Genomic DNA, 18,017 nt, shown 5'->3' on the forward strand with positions numbered 1-18,017 from the left:
AAACACAAATGAAATCTTTCTTGTTTTCATTCTTCTTTGGAGGCATCTCCTGAGAAAAACTAACTTTATCTTTAGTCTAATATATATTATTTTATTCTTGTCACAAACTGAACTAGATAGCATTTCATAAAATAAGACTTCCATTTGTCTAAATACGGGCAGTTTCTTTTTATTTTGTGGGATTTTTCTTAATCTTCACGTTACACATATATAGTTGTTTCGTGGACATTCTTCTATCTGATCTGTGTAGAAAAGAGCCCTAAGTTCTCTATATGATGACTTTATTTAGGAAGCATTTTAAGAATCAGATTTTTTTTAAAGTTTTTATTTTATGTGTATGAATATTATGCTTGGATTTATGTAAGTGCAGCCATGTTCTGCAGTACCCACAGAGGGCAGAAGTGGGCATCAGATCCCCTGAATTGGAGTTACTAGTAGTTGTCAGCACCATGTGGGTACTAGGAACCAAACCCAGGTTCTCTCCAAGAGCAGCCAGTGCTCTTAACCACTGAGTCACTGCTCCAGCCCCAAGAATCACATATATTTTTAAGTGACTTTCTTGAATGAAAATGGTTTCTTAGGTTCTGAAAAAACTGTGATATTTCTTTGGACTGTGTTCATTCCTTATTAAGTCCATTTCCACAGTTCAACTCTGCCTTCGAATACTGAACACAGGTCATGACCCTATGCTCCCCCCAGTGCTTTGTGCTGATTACTGAAGAATCTGTCTTGTAATTAGGAAGTTATAGTTATACAAGTCAATTGTTGTATAACAAAAATAAGATAACTTTGTGAGTTAGAAAGACCCTGAAAATGAGGCAACACTCAGGTATGAATGAATTCTCCCTTTTTAGTTTCTTAGATACTACTGTACTATCTTTTCAACGTGTGTTTTTGTTGGGGTAGGGAAAGTTAGATCCAAAGAGCATCTTTCCTTTGCAATCTAATGCTATGCCTCTTAGGTGCTGACTTGCTTGTTACTGTGGGTACTGGCTAGCATAACTCAAGGGGTTTTGTTCTGATCTGCACTGATCCTGCTGTCTGGTGCTAAATAGAACCCCAGAGATAGGAATTGGTGTCTCTTGGGTCATCTGCACGCATGCTGGGCTGACTTGGTTATCTTAAATTCAAAAGGTTTTCTGTGAGGTAACAGGGTTATGATATCCAAGTAGGTGATGTGGCCGTAATCACACTAATAACATAGTCTAGAAGTAGAAATTTGGAACTGAATGCCCTGTTCCACGATAACACCACGGGAGCTTCCACTGCTATAATCCAAGTTTTGTTTTTCAGCTGACAACACTTAGAAGTGTAAGCCCTTCTCTTGCTTTTCTCTGGTATTGTAGTTCTGCCATGCTGTGTCTTTGTGTTGACTATAGTGATCTTTTCATTTTGGGGAGGATAGGTTTTGTTTTTGAGGCAAGGTCTCACTCTGTAGCCCATCCATCTGGCCCAGAACTTGCAGCAGTCTTCTGATTTCAGCCCCCCAAAGTGCTGGGATCACAGGTATATGCTTCCAGGCCCTAGGAAATCTTCAAGTCAGAAGTGAGCCCAAGAATTTTAGGAACTAGTTAACAGGAAGTTTCCACTATGCCCCAGGTATGGTTTGTTCTATGTGCTGTATTAATGACTGCTCTCAACATATTCTGTATGATACTGTTATCATTTCCATTTTACAACGATAAAACAAGAGGCAACAAGGTCGAGGCTCTTGCCCCAAGGTCAGACCCTAGTAACAGCACTGTGATCCGTGTCTGCTGTGTCCTTTTCTTAAAAAAAATTTATTTTTATTTTGTGTATGAGTGTATTGCCTGCAATTATGTAAATGCACCCATATTGTGCAGTGCCTGTGTAGGTCAGAAGAGGGCATCAGATTTCCTGGAACTAGAGTTATGGATGGCTGTTAGCCACCGTGTGAGTCCTAGGAATTGAACCCAGTTCCTCTGCAAGCACAGCCAGTGCTTTTACTCACCCAACCATCTCTTCAGCTCCTCTACTGTGTTCTTTACTGTTGGGCTATGGCTTTGAGCAACATTGAGATCCATGTCCAGGCCTGGTACTAGAGCCTGTGCCATTTACCATTGGTGTATGGCTTCTATCAGCATGTGACAGTACAGGCAGGGGTGAATCTCAGCTCAGCTTACCTACTGTTAAACATGCTTACTGGGTTCCTTCTTTGTATATGTAATCTCTAGATTATAGTCAGAACCTCAAATCTTCTCTAAAATTTAGACTCCTGACTTTTTCTCTAGGGGAAACATTCCCTCAAGTAGTTAATGAAGTTCCTAAATTTACATCTTCCTTCTGATTTCCTTTTTATTAAGATTTTCTTTCTTTATTTCTGCCATCCTAGGTCACATCATCGCTTGTCACTGGATCAAATTTTGAGTCAATACAGGGTAGGGATGTAGCTCAATGGTAGAGTGCATGCTTAGTATACATGATACCTTTGGTTCTATTTCCAAAACCAAAACCAATTCTGATTCATTACAAAAAGTAGTGTTTGTATATGGGGCCATAAATTATGGAAAGGCTCAGAGAAGACTCATCAGAATCTTGTACATTGATCAGACCAGTGACTGGATGAAATACTTTATTCACAAGTATGATGGGTCAGTTTTCAGATTTGGCACTTTTATTTCAAGCACACTGAAGAATTTCAAGATCTTCAGCTTGGATTACTGGGATTGAAGTTTACCATGATCTTAATCTTATGCTGATACCTGAGTAACTTCCAAGTAACTTCCAACTAAGACAGAATTTCCCAAACAGCCAGAACACGTGCCGAGTTAACTTGCAGGTAGATAGATGGTTCACTTCTTTCTCCTCTGCTTTTGCAGAAGTGCCACAGGCCCCAACTACCTCTTTAAAAGTTACATTCCAATGGCTTGTTTCTGTGATTGACTATTTTCCTTTTAACTTAGCAGTGGAGTGATTTTACTGAAATTACCACAGAGAAAATGTGGCTGCATTATTTTAAGGGACAATGCTGACTTAAGAGCTAATAGTTAAAGGAGAAATGGAGGGGTTTTTTTTTTTTGTTTTTTGTTTTTGAGACAAAGTCTCACTGTGTAATCCTACCTGACTTGGAGCTTGCTATGTAGACCAGGCTGGCACTGAACTCACAAAGATCTGCCTTCCTCCATCTCCAAGTGATAGGATTAAAGGCATGCACCACCATGCCCAGCAAGATTCCTTTCTTTATACATGTTCCTTAGTATGACAAATTTATGGAAGTAGCACCCAGGAATAAAAAGCTCTTTTCATGGCATTAAATTTAGAACCTAAACAAAGTCAGGCAGGTACAGCGATGCATACCTGAATTCTTAACACCTGGGAGAGCAAGGTAGGATTGCTCATTCAAGATCAGCTTTGGTTACGTAGCAAGACCATCTCAAAATCCAAAATGTAAAACTGAAAGTTACTGGCTTTCTTTAATCATTTGACTTGGTCTTCTTGATCATTTTAGACTGACACAAAGAGTATGTTTATAGAGGGTCACTTGAGATAGGGAGAGTTCATTTACAGTTTCTAGAAAATTATTGGTGACTTCTGATCTTTCTACTCTTCCCAGGAAGGAATGAAATACTGGCCAGCTTGTGTCCTCAAGTGTTTGGGATGTATCTAGTAAAGCTTGCTGTGGCCATGGTACTGGCTGGTGGAATTCAAAGGACTGATGCTACAGGAACAAGGGTCAGAGGTTAGTACCTATTGGCAAATTTTGAAAAATATTAACACATATAAGGGAAGAAGCTAGATCCTTTCTTGAACAAAAACTGCTTGTTGAGGGGGCTGGGGGCTGAATTAGAACAAAGTATAATGAGGATGTCAATACGCAGCCCAATTGTATGCTAACTTAAAAATTTTAAAAAACTGCTTATTGAGCACTATTTTCTAAATATCATCTTTTAAAGCTGGATTTCTCGTACTTAGTGTATAGCTACATTTATCAGAAACTTTCTCTTAATTCCAAAAAGACTAAAGAAATCATTAAATTTTTCAACAGTTGTATACTTCTGCTGTAGCCTGTAAAGGTGCCACAAAAACAGCAGCTTACATTTTTTTATTGGACCCCATCTCTCTTCAAAAAGATTAGAAATAGTGTTTTAATGTTTCCAAGTTGGTCTCCCCATCTGTAGCTGCCAGTATGCTTCTCAAGACTGCTGTTCTCCATCGTCTGCCTGATGATTTCGCATCTGCTGGTAGAAATATGCCATCTGCCATTGAATCGCTGCTGTAGGTCACATATTTAATCAAAGACTACTCCATGTATGTGATAATGACTGCATGGCAGAAAAGCTTGTGTGCAGCAAACATGCTTAGCTGAGCTGAATGAGACTTACAGGGCCATAATAACCATAGTAAAACCAAAAATCCAAAAGAATGATATCATTAACCAGACTGTTAGCAGGGACTCTAAAACCATATAGTACAGTATAGAATACTAAATATAAGGGGTTTGTGTATTATGTGATTTTATCACCCGTTATTTGCAAGGCACTTTGCTGAATATTTTGAGCTTAAGTAGTGGTTTCTTACTAATATAATTAGGAAATATTTATTCCAAAGAAATTTGTTTGGCCAGTGAAAATATCTACAACAAATACAAAACTGTACCTCCAACTTTAACCCTAAAAGTACCACAAAGTGGAAATTGATTGATACTTGTAATAGCAATAAATGATAATAATTTTAAAAAAAAGAAAATAGACCACAAGACAGGCATATGTCCATTTATGTTACATGTGAAAAAATCAGTACTTAATTATTTTAAGGTAGATATTTCACTAAGCTACTAAAATTTATACAAATTAAAAATGTTTTCATTTAATTACTATAATCTTAAGGATATGATATATATGAAGCACTTATAAAGTCACCATGATTTAAAAGTATTTAAAAGTACTTGAAAATAAAATAAAATGTTGTATGGTTTATATGGATAGCTTTAATCACAGTAGTTTGGAATTTAAAACTAGATAAAAATCAAAGTTTATAAGCCACGGGTTTTTAAAAATGTTAAACGTGGGCCTAAGCATCTGGAAGTAGCATACAACCTATTAATAGAATTTAAATTTTAAATGCCATATTCAGTAATCAAAACTGTTATATTCATGAGTTAACTTTTCTAAAGATTTTCCAGTTAAATCTTTCTTACATAAAGGATGCCAAAAATACTATATAAAATAAATCATGTTACCATTTCATATGGATTTAATTTTATTAAATTTTAATTAAAAATATTTTTATTATTTTTATTTTATGTGTATGTATTGCCTGCATGTAAGTAAGTACACCCGTGTTGTGCAATGCCTGTGAAGGACAGAAGAGGCCATTGGATCCCCTGTAACTGGAGTTATGGACAGTTGTTAGCTGCCATGTGGGTGCTGCGATTTGAACCCGGGTCTTCTGCAAAAACAGTCAGTGTTCTTGACCACTGAGCTGTCTCTCCAGTCCTAATTTAATTTTTGATTAATTACACATCTTAGATCCTTTAAAGCATTTAAGACTTATTTACTTTTTCTAGGTGAATCTCATCTTTTATTGGTTGGGGACCCTGGCACAGGGAAATCTCAATTTCTTAAATATGCAGCAAAGATCACACCAAGATCTGTATTGACCACAGGAATTGGATCTACTAGTGCAGGTACTGTACAAGACAATTTTAGGTAATTTAACATTAATCCAGAAGCTAACACAATTTTTTTTCCTTAGAAAGAGTGCCTACTGTAGTATAAATTTCAAGCTAGTTATTTAATAAGGTTACTGCCAAAAACTGAGTATGTAACATTACTTTTGTAGCTCTAAAAAAATATTTTAAAAGGGCCATGTCTACTGTGTTTGGATCTTAGCTCTATGTAGAAAAATGTATCATGCATCTTATGAAGACTCAGCAAATAGAACATCAAAACAGAGGTAAATTTCACTTTAGAAAGTAAGTAGATAGCACATAACTCATTCTCATAGACAACAGTAGCTCCTAATGAAATTTTGTAGGCAGAGATTTGTGTATTTAGAAAGCACCATACAGGGCTTCCTTAATATATATTCTTCAAGTACATTCAAAAAGTCTTTGTAGAGAAATGCCAAGATTTGGTTATAATGTGGCAGGAAATTTAAGGACAGTTATGTTTTAAAATATGTTTTGATGATATTTTCAATTTTTACAGTTTTGATGTAGTATTTGCCTGTTCTTCTAAAAATAGGCCTTTGGTTTTATGTATTTTACAAATGTTGTTACCTACTGAGAGCCCCACTTCTATGGTCTGTCCTCAAAGTTCTTATGAGAAGTTTATACGTGAATGATCATAACAGAAAATATTCCAATGGCACTATATAAGGACTTGAAGCACGATAGTTAAGTAATGTTAAGAAGGATTTATGAACCGAGCAAACTTCCCAATACCAGACAGGAGGTAGCAGTGTGTGAGGAACACTGCTTGTACTGTTGAAATCCTATAGCCTAGATCTGCAGTTCTATGTGACTCCAGCAACAAAGATGCTGCTTGAGTAACACATGAAATGCTTCCTAACTGTGTGGGGGGTCCAGGACAAGTACACACCGACATGTGGTACTCATCTCCAACTGCTTGGGAAGTATTACAATGAATGGCTGCTGCTCGCAGTATTCATAGTGCATCATGGAATTAGCACCTTTCCCTTTTTAAATGTCAAGATCCTAATCCAAATGTGAGAGAAAAGACTGGTAAAGGAAATATAATTTTACAATTGTGGAAAAAGTATTGCTACTTTTTAACCCACACAAAAGATGACAATGGCCTTTCTTCAGTGTTTTGTAACCCATTAGAAAGTCAATGCTGCACAGAGTAAGGTATAGCAAAGGGTCACTTTATGAAAAATTTCAGTGTAAATATATAGTTGTGCTGCAGAATCATACTTTATTGTCTTATAGCATGGATTGTGTTATGAAACCCCTCCAAAGACTTTCTTTTTAAACATTTTTTAAAATTACTTTTTATCTACTTATTTATTTTGTGTGTGTGTGTGTGTGTGTGTGTGCGTGTGCGTGCGCGCGCATATATAAAGGTCAAAGGACAACTTGTGGAAGTCAGTTTTCTCTTCCCACCATGTGGATCCTGGTGATTGAACTCAGGTCATTAGGCTTAGCAGCAAGTGCGTTTACCGGCTGAGCCCTCTCACTGGCCCCCACAGACTTTCTTAATTAATACTAGACCCTACAACTACAGGGTAAAACAATACTAAACACCTAGGGTTGTGTAAGGTTATGAATGAGCAAATGCATGTATGTATGCTTCCTCAGATTCCTAGAACATTTCCTTAAGTAAAATGACCCTCATGCCCTCCAACTTACCTACCTCTTCAGTGGTATATATATATTTTCTTTTTCTCCAGATAATTATGTATTTACTCTGATCATAAGGGGGAAAGATATCTAAGCCTTTTAGCTATAACTCAGATATAGTGTCTGTAAATGAGGCTAAACAATATTATCAGTAATTGATTTTTATTTTAAAATTTTATAGAGCTGTAACATTTAAAATAAAAGGCAAAGGTATATATGCCCCAAACTTCTGTGAAAATGGGTTATTTACAAACTGATATAAAAACCTAAACATTTGATGTCATTACAAAGTGATTTTTATAATTAGAATAAAAACTCTTCAGTGAATTGCTTTATTTGATGATTTAGTTTGTTTTATTTCTAACAAATACATCTTATTCCTATTATATTGATCACTGAGCTTTGTTGTAAAGTATTACTTTTATTTAATATTTAAACATTTTCTTTTAATTGCAGTTAGACAAAAATGGTATTTTTTTCATATAGTTTTAACAAAAGTATTTTAAAATCTATGAACTAGTTAATGGACAATATTGTAATAAGCTGAAGTGTTAAATTTCAAAGTTTAACATTTAGCAAAAGTTTGTTTTACAAACTCACTTTTTAGAATAACAAGAAATATATATAGCTTAAGAGTCTGTATTTAGACAAATGCCCTTTGTTTTTCCTCAAAATAAAAGCTTTGAAAAGTGCAGTATAAAAGTTTAGCGGTGAAGGCACTGCATAACTTGCATCATATGGCTATCTTGCTTAGCAGCAAGAGTCAAATGGAAATATTCTACCCTTCATGGAGCAAAAGAAACTTTGTGGAAGTACTATCTCATCAAAGAAAAGCCTTTTGATTCATGTATATTTGGTGAATTCCTTTCCAAGACTCCTTTTCAAAAAATGTTATCTAGAAAAGCTGTCTGAAATATGTCGATTATAAATATGCCTGGATATTACCATCTTGATGAGTATCAGAGGATATGGGGGGAAGGATATTGTAGGTGTGAAAGTGAGACGATTTCCAAAACAGTAACCCACCTATGCGGATAAACTATACCTTTCTAAATCACTGTTTCTATAGCAATAGTGCCAACCACAGACAATTCATAAAAGTTCATAGAATTTTTATAAGCCTGATAAGTAGATTTGAGCTGTTATAATCTTTTAAACTTTAGAGAACGACTGTATTTGCTCTTACTATGCGGAAATCAATCTAAACAATAATGATTTATAATCACAGATTGTAACACCTTAGACTTTCAGAAACATAATAGTCAGAGGGCCTTCCAACAGCTATCGGCATTTGTTTTACAGAAACCAACTCAAATGCTACCTAGTGCGACATGAGTCATTACAAGAGGATTTGGGTAGCCTGTAAAAACTGAATCTAAGACAGGTGTGGTGGCACACTAACTTGCATCATATGGCTATCTTGCTTAGCAGCAAGGGTCAAATGGAAATATTTTACCCTTCATGAAGCAAAAGAAACTTTGTGGAAGTACTATCTCAAAGAAAAGGCTTTTGATTCATGTATATTTGGTGAATTCCTTTCCAAGACTGCTTTTCAAAAAATATGTTATCTAGAAAAGCTGTCTAAGATATGTCAATTATAAATATGCCTGGATATTACCATCTTGATGAGTGTCAGAGGATATGGAGGGAAGGGTATTGTAGGTGTGAAAGTAAGATGATTTCCAAAACAGTAACCCACCTATGCAGATAAACTATACCTTTCTAAATTACTGTTTCTATAGCAATAGTGCCAACCACAGACAATTCATAAAAGTCCATAGACTTTTTATAAGCCTGGTAAGTAAATTTGAGCCATTATAATCTTTTAAACTTTAGAGAACGACTATATTTGCTCTTACTATGCGGAAATCAATCTGGACAATAATGATTTATAATCACAGGTTCTAACACCTTAGACTTTCGGAAACATAACAGTCAGAGGGCCTTCCAACAGCTATAGGCATTTGTTTTACAGCAAACAACTCAAATGCTACCTAGTGCGACATGAGTCGCTACAAGAGGCTTTGGGTAGCCTGTAAAAACTGAATCTAAAATTCTTGGTAACACTCAACTGATTCAAATTCCCCTTTTAAAGACACTTTTTTCATTGATGAATAGGTGTTTGCTCCTTAAATTAAAACTACACTAAATGTCTTCCCAGGAAAAGTATTTTAGTTGAAGTAAACTGTTCTTTCAAAGGCCAGTAAAATATTACTGGTCCAAGAGGCTAAAACACTTTCACATCTTGATCTAATGATTCTTATTTTTCTTTTTATAAGCGCTTAGTTACATATAAAGGAGAAGAAAATAATATATATGCTTTAATCAGATTAGTTTCAAGAACAAATAAAATAACACATTAGAGAAAAAATTACTTAAAAATAGTTGTATTTATATTCCACAATTTGCTCAAATATTGGTTTCCTTATAAATTTTCTACAGGATGTTTTTAAACAAATTCTTCACATTGTGTCCTATGTACTTACGGAATTTCAGGGAAATAGTTCTGTTTTTAATAGCTTAATTTGTACTAATGGGATGGCGGGTGGTCACATGCAGTCCATGTGGGATTCTAACATTACATTGAGTGAGTTTTCTGACGTGGACCATCCCTTTGACGCTGAAGGTAATGCATCTGTTGAAAGAAGAGACTGTAGATTTGGATTACTGCTCTCTGCATCTTCCAGTTTTTCTGTGTTATCTTCCCAATTAATATGGAATCTTGTAACTCTGGGATTAGATGCCAAAATGTTCCTTTGAAGCTAGAGAAAGAAACATTTAAATGGTAAGCACTAAGACAGTTTGAAGCTTAACAAAATGGCTCTTTATGTTAATGCTCCCAAAGGGCTAAGTTTGCATATTAAGGTATAAGTGAGTAAAACAAGCATTTCAGACATACCCAGTAAACAAGGACTAAAGTCACAGCAAAGAAATGTCAAGTTTTTATATTTTTGTTTCCTAAAAGGTAAGGGAGGGAAAAGGGTGTCTTTTTGTACATCCTATAGAGGGTGTCAGCTTGATTTATTTTCAGACTGGAGAAGCTAGCGTGCATGAGGCCAGGACACCAAAAAGTTAAAGATGTGCTTCCATGAAAAAATGAACTTCATATAGAGCTTCTAATTAGTGGACCCTAGTTTTTAATATTAAGGCTCATTTCTTAGCTCAGATTCTAGCTTCCTCTGGTGCCACAAGGTTCTATACAGGTAATGCTGAATTAATAGAAAGCCTCAGAAAAGCATCCCATCTTTATCAAGAACTTTCTAATCTATGGCAAGTTTTAGCAGAGTGCCATATTCAACTCAGTCACAAAAATCGCCATTAACTAAACTGTTATTAACAATGATTCCCAATGGAAAAATCTAAGATACTAAGTATTTTTTAGACCACTGAAAGAGATTTTAGTGTCTCAGAATTTAACCTGTTTTTCATCATCAGAAATATTTAAGAACTTTAACCTCTAAGAATAGGAGACAGGATAAAACATACAGTATTCTAAGTGTCATATAAAACAGCACAGGCCAGACATGAAGACAATTTATAATCTCGGCACTTGAGAGTCTGAGAAAGGAAGACTGCCACAGTTCAAGACCCTTTCTCTAAGACGCCACAAAATAACAAGGATCCCCCCGACACACACTAATCTATTATGATTTAGGGAAGATTAACAGGCAAAAATATTAACAACTCTACTCCCAAAGAACTTACATGCCCTAAAAGTTGGAATGAAACACCTAATGATTGTGTGGCGAATACTATACAGAGCCATAAACAAAGGTCTGTTTTTTGCAGAAAGTACATACATTTTTCTACATCATCAGGGACTCAGGTATTTGCCAAACAATTCCTGAAAGGCAGGGAGGGTTGAGATCATCTATGCAAATGGAACAGCAACTAGTTTGTCCAGGTGGTACAGAACTTTAAATTTGTATTTTAAGGCCATAGAGTGTGATAAAACTGAATAGTACAAGTAATTTAAAAAGGGGCTGGAGAAATGGTTCAGAGGTTGAAAGCACTCACTCTTACAGAGACCCGAGTTCAGTTCCTAGCACCACACCAATTGGCTCACAACCTCCTGTAACTCCAGCTTCAGGGGATCTGATGCCCTCTTGTTGCCTCCACAGGCAACACCATACATGTAGCATACGTATATATGTTACTCCTCTGAAAAGGAGGATTAATATGTAAACACATGCACACATAAACAAAAATTAAAGCCTTTTTTAAAAAAAGCTAAGGGGCTAGAGAGATGGCTCAGAGCACTGGCTGCTCTTGCAGAGGATCCAAGTTCAGTTCCCAGGACCCACATGATGGCTAACAACTGTTGGTAACTCCAGTTCCAGGGAATCCAACACCCTCTTCTAGCCTCTGTGGGCACTGCAAGACATAGGTACACTTACATACATGCAGGCAAAACACTCATACACATAAAAATAAATAAATAAATAAATATAGTAATTTAAAAGAACAGTAACAGCATTACCTTAGAAAAGTCTGGCTTTACTGGTGGATTTTCCCTTAATTCTGTTTCAGTATATTCATTATTTACATAATAGCCAACTCTAATAAATTCTTGACCCCGATAGGTGCAAGTAATTAGCACAACTGTTACACCTACAGCATCTGCATCTGGAATGAGTCCTGGATTAGGTGCATCAGCCTAGAATAATTTAAAAAGAAACATACAAAAAAGGCTGTTAAGAACAGTTAAGAGTTTCAGTTACCTTAGCACTACCTGAAATCACACCAGCAGGGAAAATGCTTTTTATCTACGTATTTCATTTTGGCTTTCAAAGGCAGAGTCTTGCTATGCAATGCTGGCTGGCCTGTTATTCACTGTTCAGCCCAGGCTGACCTCAAACATATGGCAGTCCTCTTGCCCTGCTCCGGAATGCTAGGATTAGAAGCAAACACCACTATATCCAGCAAATGTTCTTTTGGGCTTGTAACTAGAAAATATGGTTCATGTTTCTCTGTATTAGTTCTAAGTAACCTTGGTACCTGCATGCATCATTACAGTTTAAGGGAAATAATTCTTGTTTTACTGTATGGTGGTTAATGCAATTATAAAATATGCATTATAAAACCTATTGTATAAAAGATTTAAACAATCAAATCAATCATTGTAGTGATCCTAATCTTTTCCAGTCCTAAGTTACTAAGTACTAAATTAGTTCCACAAAGCCTATTAGCAGTAAATGTTTATTACTTTGGTCTCCCAAGACACTAGGTTCTTATACCTAGCTAACCATCTCTTGTAAATAATAGTAAATTATATAAAACTGAAAAAAGGGGCTAGGTATCCAACTCAATGATAGAACCTTTGCCTATTATCTGCAAGGCCCCAGGTTCAATTTCTAGTACCACTAAGTAAATAATGAATAAAACAGACCATGGAACTTGAAACTATGTAGGAGTTTGAAGAAACAATAACCATGGTTTGTATAGTCACATTGTACTAGCCACATTTGAGCCATAGTGAAGGCAAAGATTGTTTTTAGGCAGATGATACCAAAGACTTTGCTTTGAATCATGTTGAACCTCAAGGAATGGAGAAGGTGAAACAACAGAGCTAGAAGAGACCAAGAAAGTAAGAAAAGACTAGGGCCATGTTCACAGCAATGACCAGGACAGCTAAGAGACTGACTGGTTGGAAGGAACATATATACATACATAGACAGTGCCAGCTGAGGTATCTAAGGTCAATCTGAAGCAGCCATTCTGTGCAATAAGCAAATGAAATCCTAGCAAATTAGTTCAGTTCCCAGGCCACCAAGGAGCATCCTTTGCATATATGAGCACTTCAGGTAATACCTTAGTTTGGAAGCTTTGGTGTTTATTGTACATATACCACATTGAGATGATACCAAAAGGCATACAAACTCATGCAGACTGAAAATCTCTGTCACCTTCAGCTTCTCTAACTCTCTTATCTAGTCATCTCAACATTTCTCATCTAAAGGCCCAGTTTGTCTTTATTTCTTATCTAAAATACTGCTTGCTAAAACTTTCTAACTTACATCCTCAGCTCTAACCTATTGTTTATATTGCTGCCACTTAAACATGTATCTGTTCCTATCTCTGCTTGGTTTTAAAATCTCAGGTGAGATCTTTTTAAAAATGTTCTAATTTCATTTATAGGGCTCTTCAAAATGTCTCCAATGAACATCTCTGTGCACATCTCCTTTAACATCTATACTTCTCATCTGTGTGTGTGTATGTGTATGTGTGTGTACGTGAATAACACAAGTCTTTAGACACATTGATAATCTTTCATGCTTTTGTGCCTCAGTGTCCCTTGGTTGTAAAGTTCTTTCTCTCAAATCCCTAAAACTCATCTTTTGATGTCCTTATCAAACTTAACCTTTCAAAACAAAGCCCTCTCTGAAGGTAGCAGCTTCTTTTATGTTTATGTTGCTTGAGACAAGTCATCAAGTAATAGATGCCCAACAACACAGGTGCAGCTATGAGAATTTGTTTTCAAATTTATTACTCAGTTCCTGTCCTGAAGGGGTTTATGATCTCATTGGCTAGACACTAAGATGGGAACAGAGGGCCTCTCCTGTACAATATCCCATTTGTCTTATGCATCTCCTTCCCAGGAGTGTCCAAAATGATTCTTAAAAGTGGAGACAGGAAACCAGAGTTCAATAATGCTATTTCCCACCACTCAGCAAATTCATTCTAGTCACATTAAAAAAAAATAACAATTGTCAAAGGATTTTGCTTGAGCAAATTTGAATGGACAATGTGCAAGCATCTTAAGTCATTTAGGATAGAAAAGTGATTTGACCCAATCCACAGCACTGGGCAGATGTCTGGATATGCCGCTGCTAGTAGTAGGCCTACTCATTGAAAAGGCATGTTTAAGCCAAGCATGGTGGTGCATGCCTTTAATCCCAGTACTCGGAGGTAGAGGCAGACAGATCTTTGTGTGTTCAAGGCTAGCCTAGTCTACATAGTGAATTCCAGGCCAGCTGGGGCTACAGGGAGTCCCTGCTTCAAAACAAAACAAAACAAAAAGAGGAAAGCATAAGGAAATAAAACAAACAAAAAACACCCCAAATTTAGTGGGCTAGAGCATCTAAGAAGGAAAAAGGAAAGGCATGTTTAATTATTCTGGAGCAAAATCCTGGCAGACCAGGGAAATACAACAGTTTGTTTAAAACACAAAACAATAACTGCACCTTAGTTTCTTTTTGATAATTGGAGAACTTTGAAAAAAATGCATAGGCTAACATATGACCTAAATCACACTGTTTTCTGTTCTTTTTTTGTTTTTTGCAACATTTACACTGATAACAACAAAAACTATTTAACATTTTGAGTTTTTTCCTACAGTACCCCAAGCCAAAAGGTAGAGGTATTTGTCACAACATAAGCACAAAAATTTCTCGGGTTTATTTCAAAACCAACACAAATACTTACAAGTTTTGGACAGTAGTACAAAGCGTATATATGACTATACATTAACCCAAGTTTCTTTCACTACATCATGAATTATCAGTAAAGTATACACTCCCCAGGCTTGTGGGTCAAAGCAAATCTAGATGAAAGTAGATTTGTTGGTAATTTACTGCTTTATTCCTTTTAACTTTTATAAATGAATGGAGTGATTACAGAGATGGGAAGCTTGTCTAAAGTCACATGTCTAATAAGCAGAGGCATCCAGTGTATTTCTGATTGCAGTGCTTCCTTAGGCACTGTGTTACTGTAGCTTTTCACAAGGTTATGCACACACACACACAACTCAGGTTAATGACACTTTAAAGTATATGAGCCTTTAACTTGTAGTTGAGCCTTTCTTTGCCATTTGTTTTACATACACTAAATTATTTGAGAGTTTCTCAATAAAAAAGCCCAAACACTGATTCAGAAGATGGAAAAAGCAGCATCCCTAGCTGTGTGCTCCTAAGCAACTCGTCACCCACTTCTGATGGGACTGTATCAAAGACAGTATTCATTAAATTAGTCCTGTCTATGTAATGAGAAGTAGAGGTTGGGGTAGAAGAGTTAGAGTTTCTCTCTAGATTATGCCTTCATTGAGACTTTACTGGGTAGAAATACTTCTAACAAAAATGAATAATTTAAAAAAATACTAACTATAGTCTTAACAGTATTATAAATATCTCCCTCTAAGAAGCATGGATAACTGAAAAACCACTAGCTTTACACAGTGGTTTTTAATTTAACAAACTAGAAGAATGAACACTTTTGTATACAGAGACAATGTCTAAAAGCTTTGGCACAGACCCAAATACTGTCATCATTGTCTGAGGACATAATTTGCATTAATAGAATTTCTACTCACAGATAACTAAAGGGGTAATGGATTTATCACAGTGGTCCTCTATAAGGTACTATATAATGCTTTAGGAAACCACCAGACTTTAATCCATGATTCAAATCACGTATCTTTATTTGCTAACGTACATGTTAGCCTTCCAGTTACTGATTGATTATGCTGAAATAAAGTTGTTGCTGTTGTATCCATGCTTTGGGCTACTGCCACATTGAAAGGCTGTTCCACAGGTAGAGCTCAAAAGCAGCTATGTGTGACATGATGCAGTTTAAAGTTTACTGCATCCTGTACATTTTCCTAAAATAAGCATATTAAGATCTCTGCACAGAGAACCAAGTTCAGTTCCTTTATGACAAACACTGCCTGAAACATGATAGAAGCACATTAATGACTTAACACAAAAAGGATAAGAACCGTGAGATCATACATCCTGCTTAGAAACATACTTGGCACACACATTTACCAAGATTAGTCTTACCTGAAATACAAACATATGCCTTCCTGCAGGAACAGGGCCCACTAAAACAGAGTCTAAAACTTGATCATACTCTTCACTTTCTGCAGAGCCCACATAGATAATTTTCCATTCCAAGTCTAGGATTAAAAAAACAAATTACTTCAAATCAGCAATTATGTTAACAGATGATAAAGTTCCCTTTGTTGTCCAGTTAACTGCTAAATGGCTTCTCATCCCAAAAAATATGAAGCCCTGGACCCTGGACAGTGCTCCTCACAAATAAAAATGTGACCAAAAATTGGGGAAATGCTAACAACTTAAGTACTCATACAGCATGACAGCACAGGAAGTATTCCAAGAATTCCTTTAGTAAAGAACACCTTCCAGTTAAACCAGCATTTTCCATTCTGATTTATTTGGCTGTGCAATCTCCCAGTCCCTTTCTGTGTGCCATTTTTTATCTCAACACTGTGGAAAGGCTGCCCTGTGAACCATAAATCATCACAGAATCCAAAGTGGGAAAAATCATTAGCAAAGCTCTTTTATGGCCCGTAAGTAAAGGGCTTGTACTCATTACACTGAGACTACACTAAGCTCTCCAACAGTTTGAGTTTCTGGTTTACTTGTGGAGGATGTTAACATTTTCATGTAATTATGCAGATATTTTATTTCCTAAATTTGTAAATTGGTACTACTACTTATTCATACTATATTATAAACTGAAAATTTTTGAACTGCAAGTTCCTTGAGAGTTGTACTTTTTGAAGTTAGCTGTAATTTTTGAGGACCTATCAAATCAAGATTCCATCCTAGATAAGGCCACTTGTATTTTCAGCTTTTAGTACATTTCCAGATTCAGGACCCTGCATCTGACATGTAACAAGATCACTTGCTGATGGAGCTAGGATGAGGCAACATGATTGTCTGGTCAGAAAGAAGAGCAAATATAAGGATACAAAGATAAGAACCTTCTTGGTGTGGTCAAGAAAAAGCAAGGAGGGTGGAACTTTGGAACAGAGTAGAAAAGAAAAGTTACCCAACCCTAAGATTGGGATGGAAAGCAGCATAGCCAGATCATGCAAGGTTTTGATGCCCATCATAAGGACTTTGGCTTTTACATGGGAAACCATGTAAGTTGTTTTGTTGTGGTAGAGATCAAACCCAGAGCCTTGCCAATGCTAGGCAATCCTCTATCACTATACTACAACCCTAGCACCTAAAGGTTTTGAACCTCTAAGTGACAGGATCTACCTTTCATCTTAAAGGATCATTAAAAAAAAAAGAATATATATATATATTATTTTATGGGTATGAGTGTATTGCCTGCATGTAGGTCAGTGTACCCACATCATGCAATGCCTGACAAGGTCAGAGACAGCATCAGATCCCCTGGAACTGGAGTTTTGGACAGTTGTTAGCGGCCATGTGGGTGCTGAGAATTGAACTTGGGTCGTCTTCATGACCGACCAGTGCTCTTAACCACTGAGCTCTCTCTCCAGCCCCCTTAAAGGATCATTTTAACTGCTCTGTTTTGTGTTGATTGAATGAGGAAGCTGTTTCAATCAGAGAGCAGAAATTATGGTGGCTTGAATCTGGTGTGGCTGTGAAGGTATAGGATTTACATCTTGGATAAATTGTGGAGATGGAAGCAACAGTAGCCATTTTTTAAAGGAATATATAAAGACAAGGAAACCAAAGGGGTTCCTAGGAGTGAGTGTTAGGTCTCTCCAAAGTTGACAGATCAAGAAGATAATGAATCAATAAAGTAGATTAGGAAACTAGTAGCCAATGAAGGAGGTGTTCTAAAAGCCAACTTAAGAAACTTAAAGTGAAAAGGATATGAAAGCTACTAAATTAGCTAAGGTAAAATAAGCCTTGTCACTTTACACAAGTTACTTCTCATACAGATGTAATAATGTAAACATACATAGTATATA

General features: G+C 36.3%; 2 protein-coding genes across 3 annotated transcripts in view; one reads left to right on the forward strand and one right to left on the reverse strand.

Moving 5' to 3' along the window:
• The window catches only part of Mcm9 (minichromosome maintenance 9 homologous recombination repair factor), an 89,398-nt gene that overhangs the window by 14,683 nt on the left and 56,698 nt on the right, over window positions 1-18,017 (forward strand). For both annotated transcript variants that reach the window (XM_008835780.3, XM_017798872.2), the window contains 2 exons: window positions 3,575-3,700; window positions 5,528-5,647. In XM_008835780.3, the coding sequence (XP_008834002.1) occupies window positions 3,575-3,700; window positions 5,528-5,647 (246 nt within the window). The remainder of the gene's footprint in view (window positions 1-3,574; window positions 3,701-5,527; window positions 5,648-18,017) is intronic.
• Window positions 9,633-18,017, reverse strand: part of Asf1a (anti-silencing function 1A histone chaperone) — a 12,335-nt gene continuing 3,950 nt past the window's right edge. The window contains exons 2-4 of the mRNA XM_008835778.3: window positions 16,102-16,217; window positions 11,805-11,981; window positions 9,633-10,086 (exon numbers count right to left, since the gene is read on the reverse strand). Coding sequence (XP_008834000.1) covers window positions 9,874-10,086; window positions 11,805-11,981; window positions 16,102-16,217 — 506 coding nt within the window. The 3' untranslated portion in view covers window positions 9,633-9,873. The remainder of the gene's footprint in view (window positions 10,087-11,804; window positions 11,982-16,101; window positions 16,218-18,017) is intronic.

This window comes from Nannospalax galili, unplaced genomic scaffold (assembly GCF_000622305.1).
Source record: "Nannospalax galili isolate Female #2095 unplaced genomic scaffold, S.galili_v1.0 scaffold417, whole genome shotgun sequence".
Taxonomy (NCBI): domain Eukaryota; kingdom Metazoa; phylum Chordata; class Mammalia; order Rodentia; family Spalacidae; genus Nannospalax; species Nannospalax galili.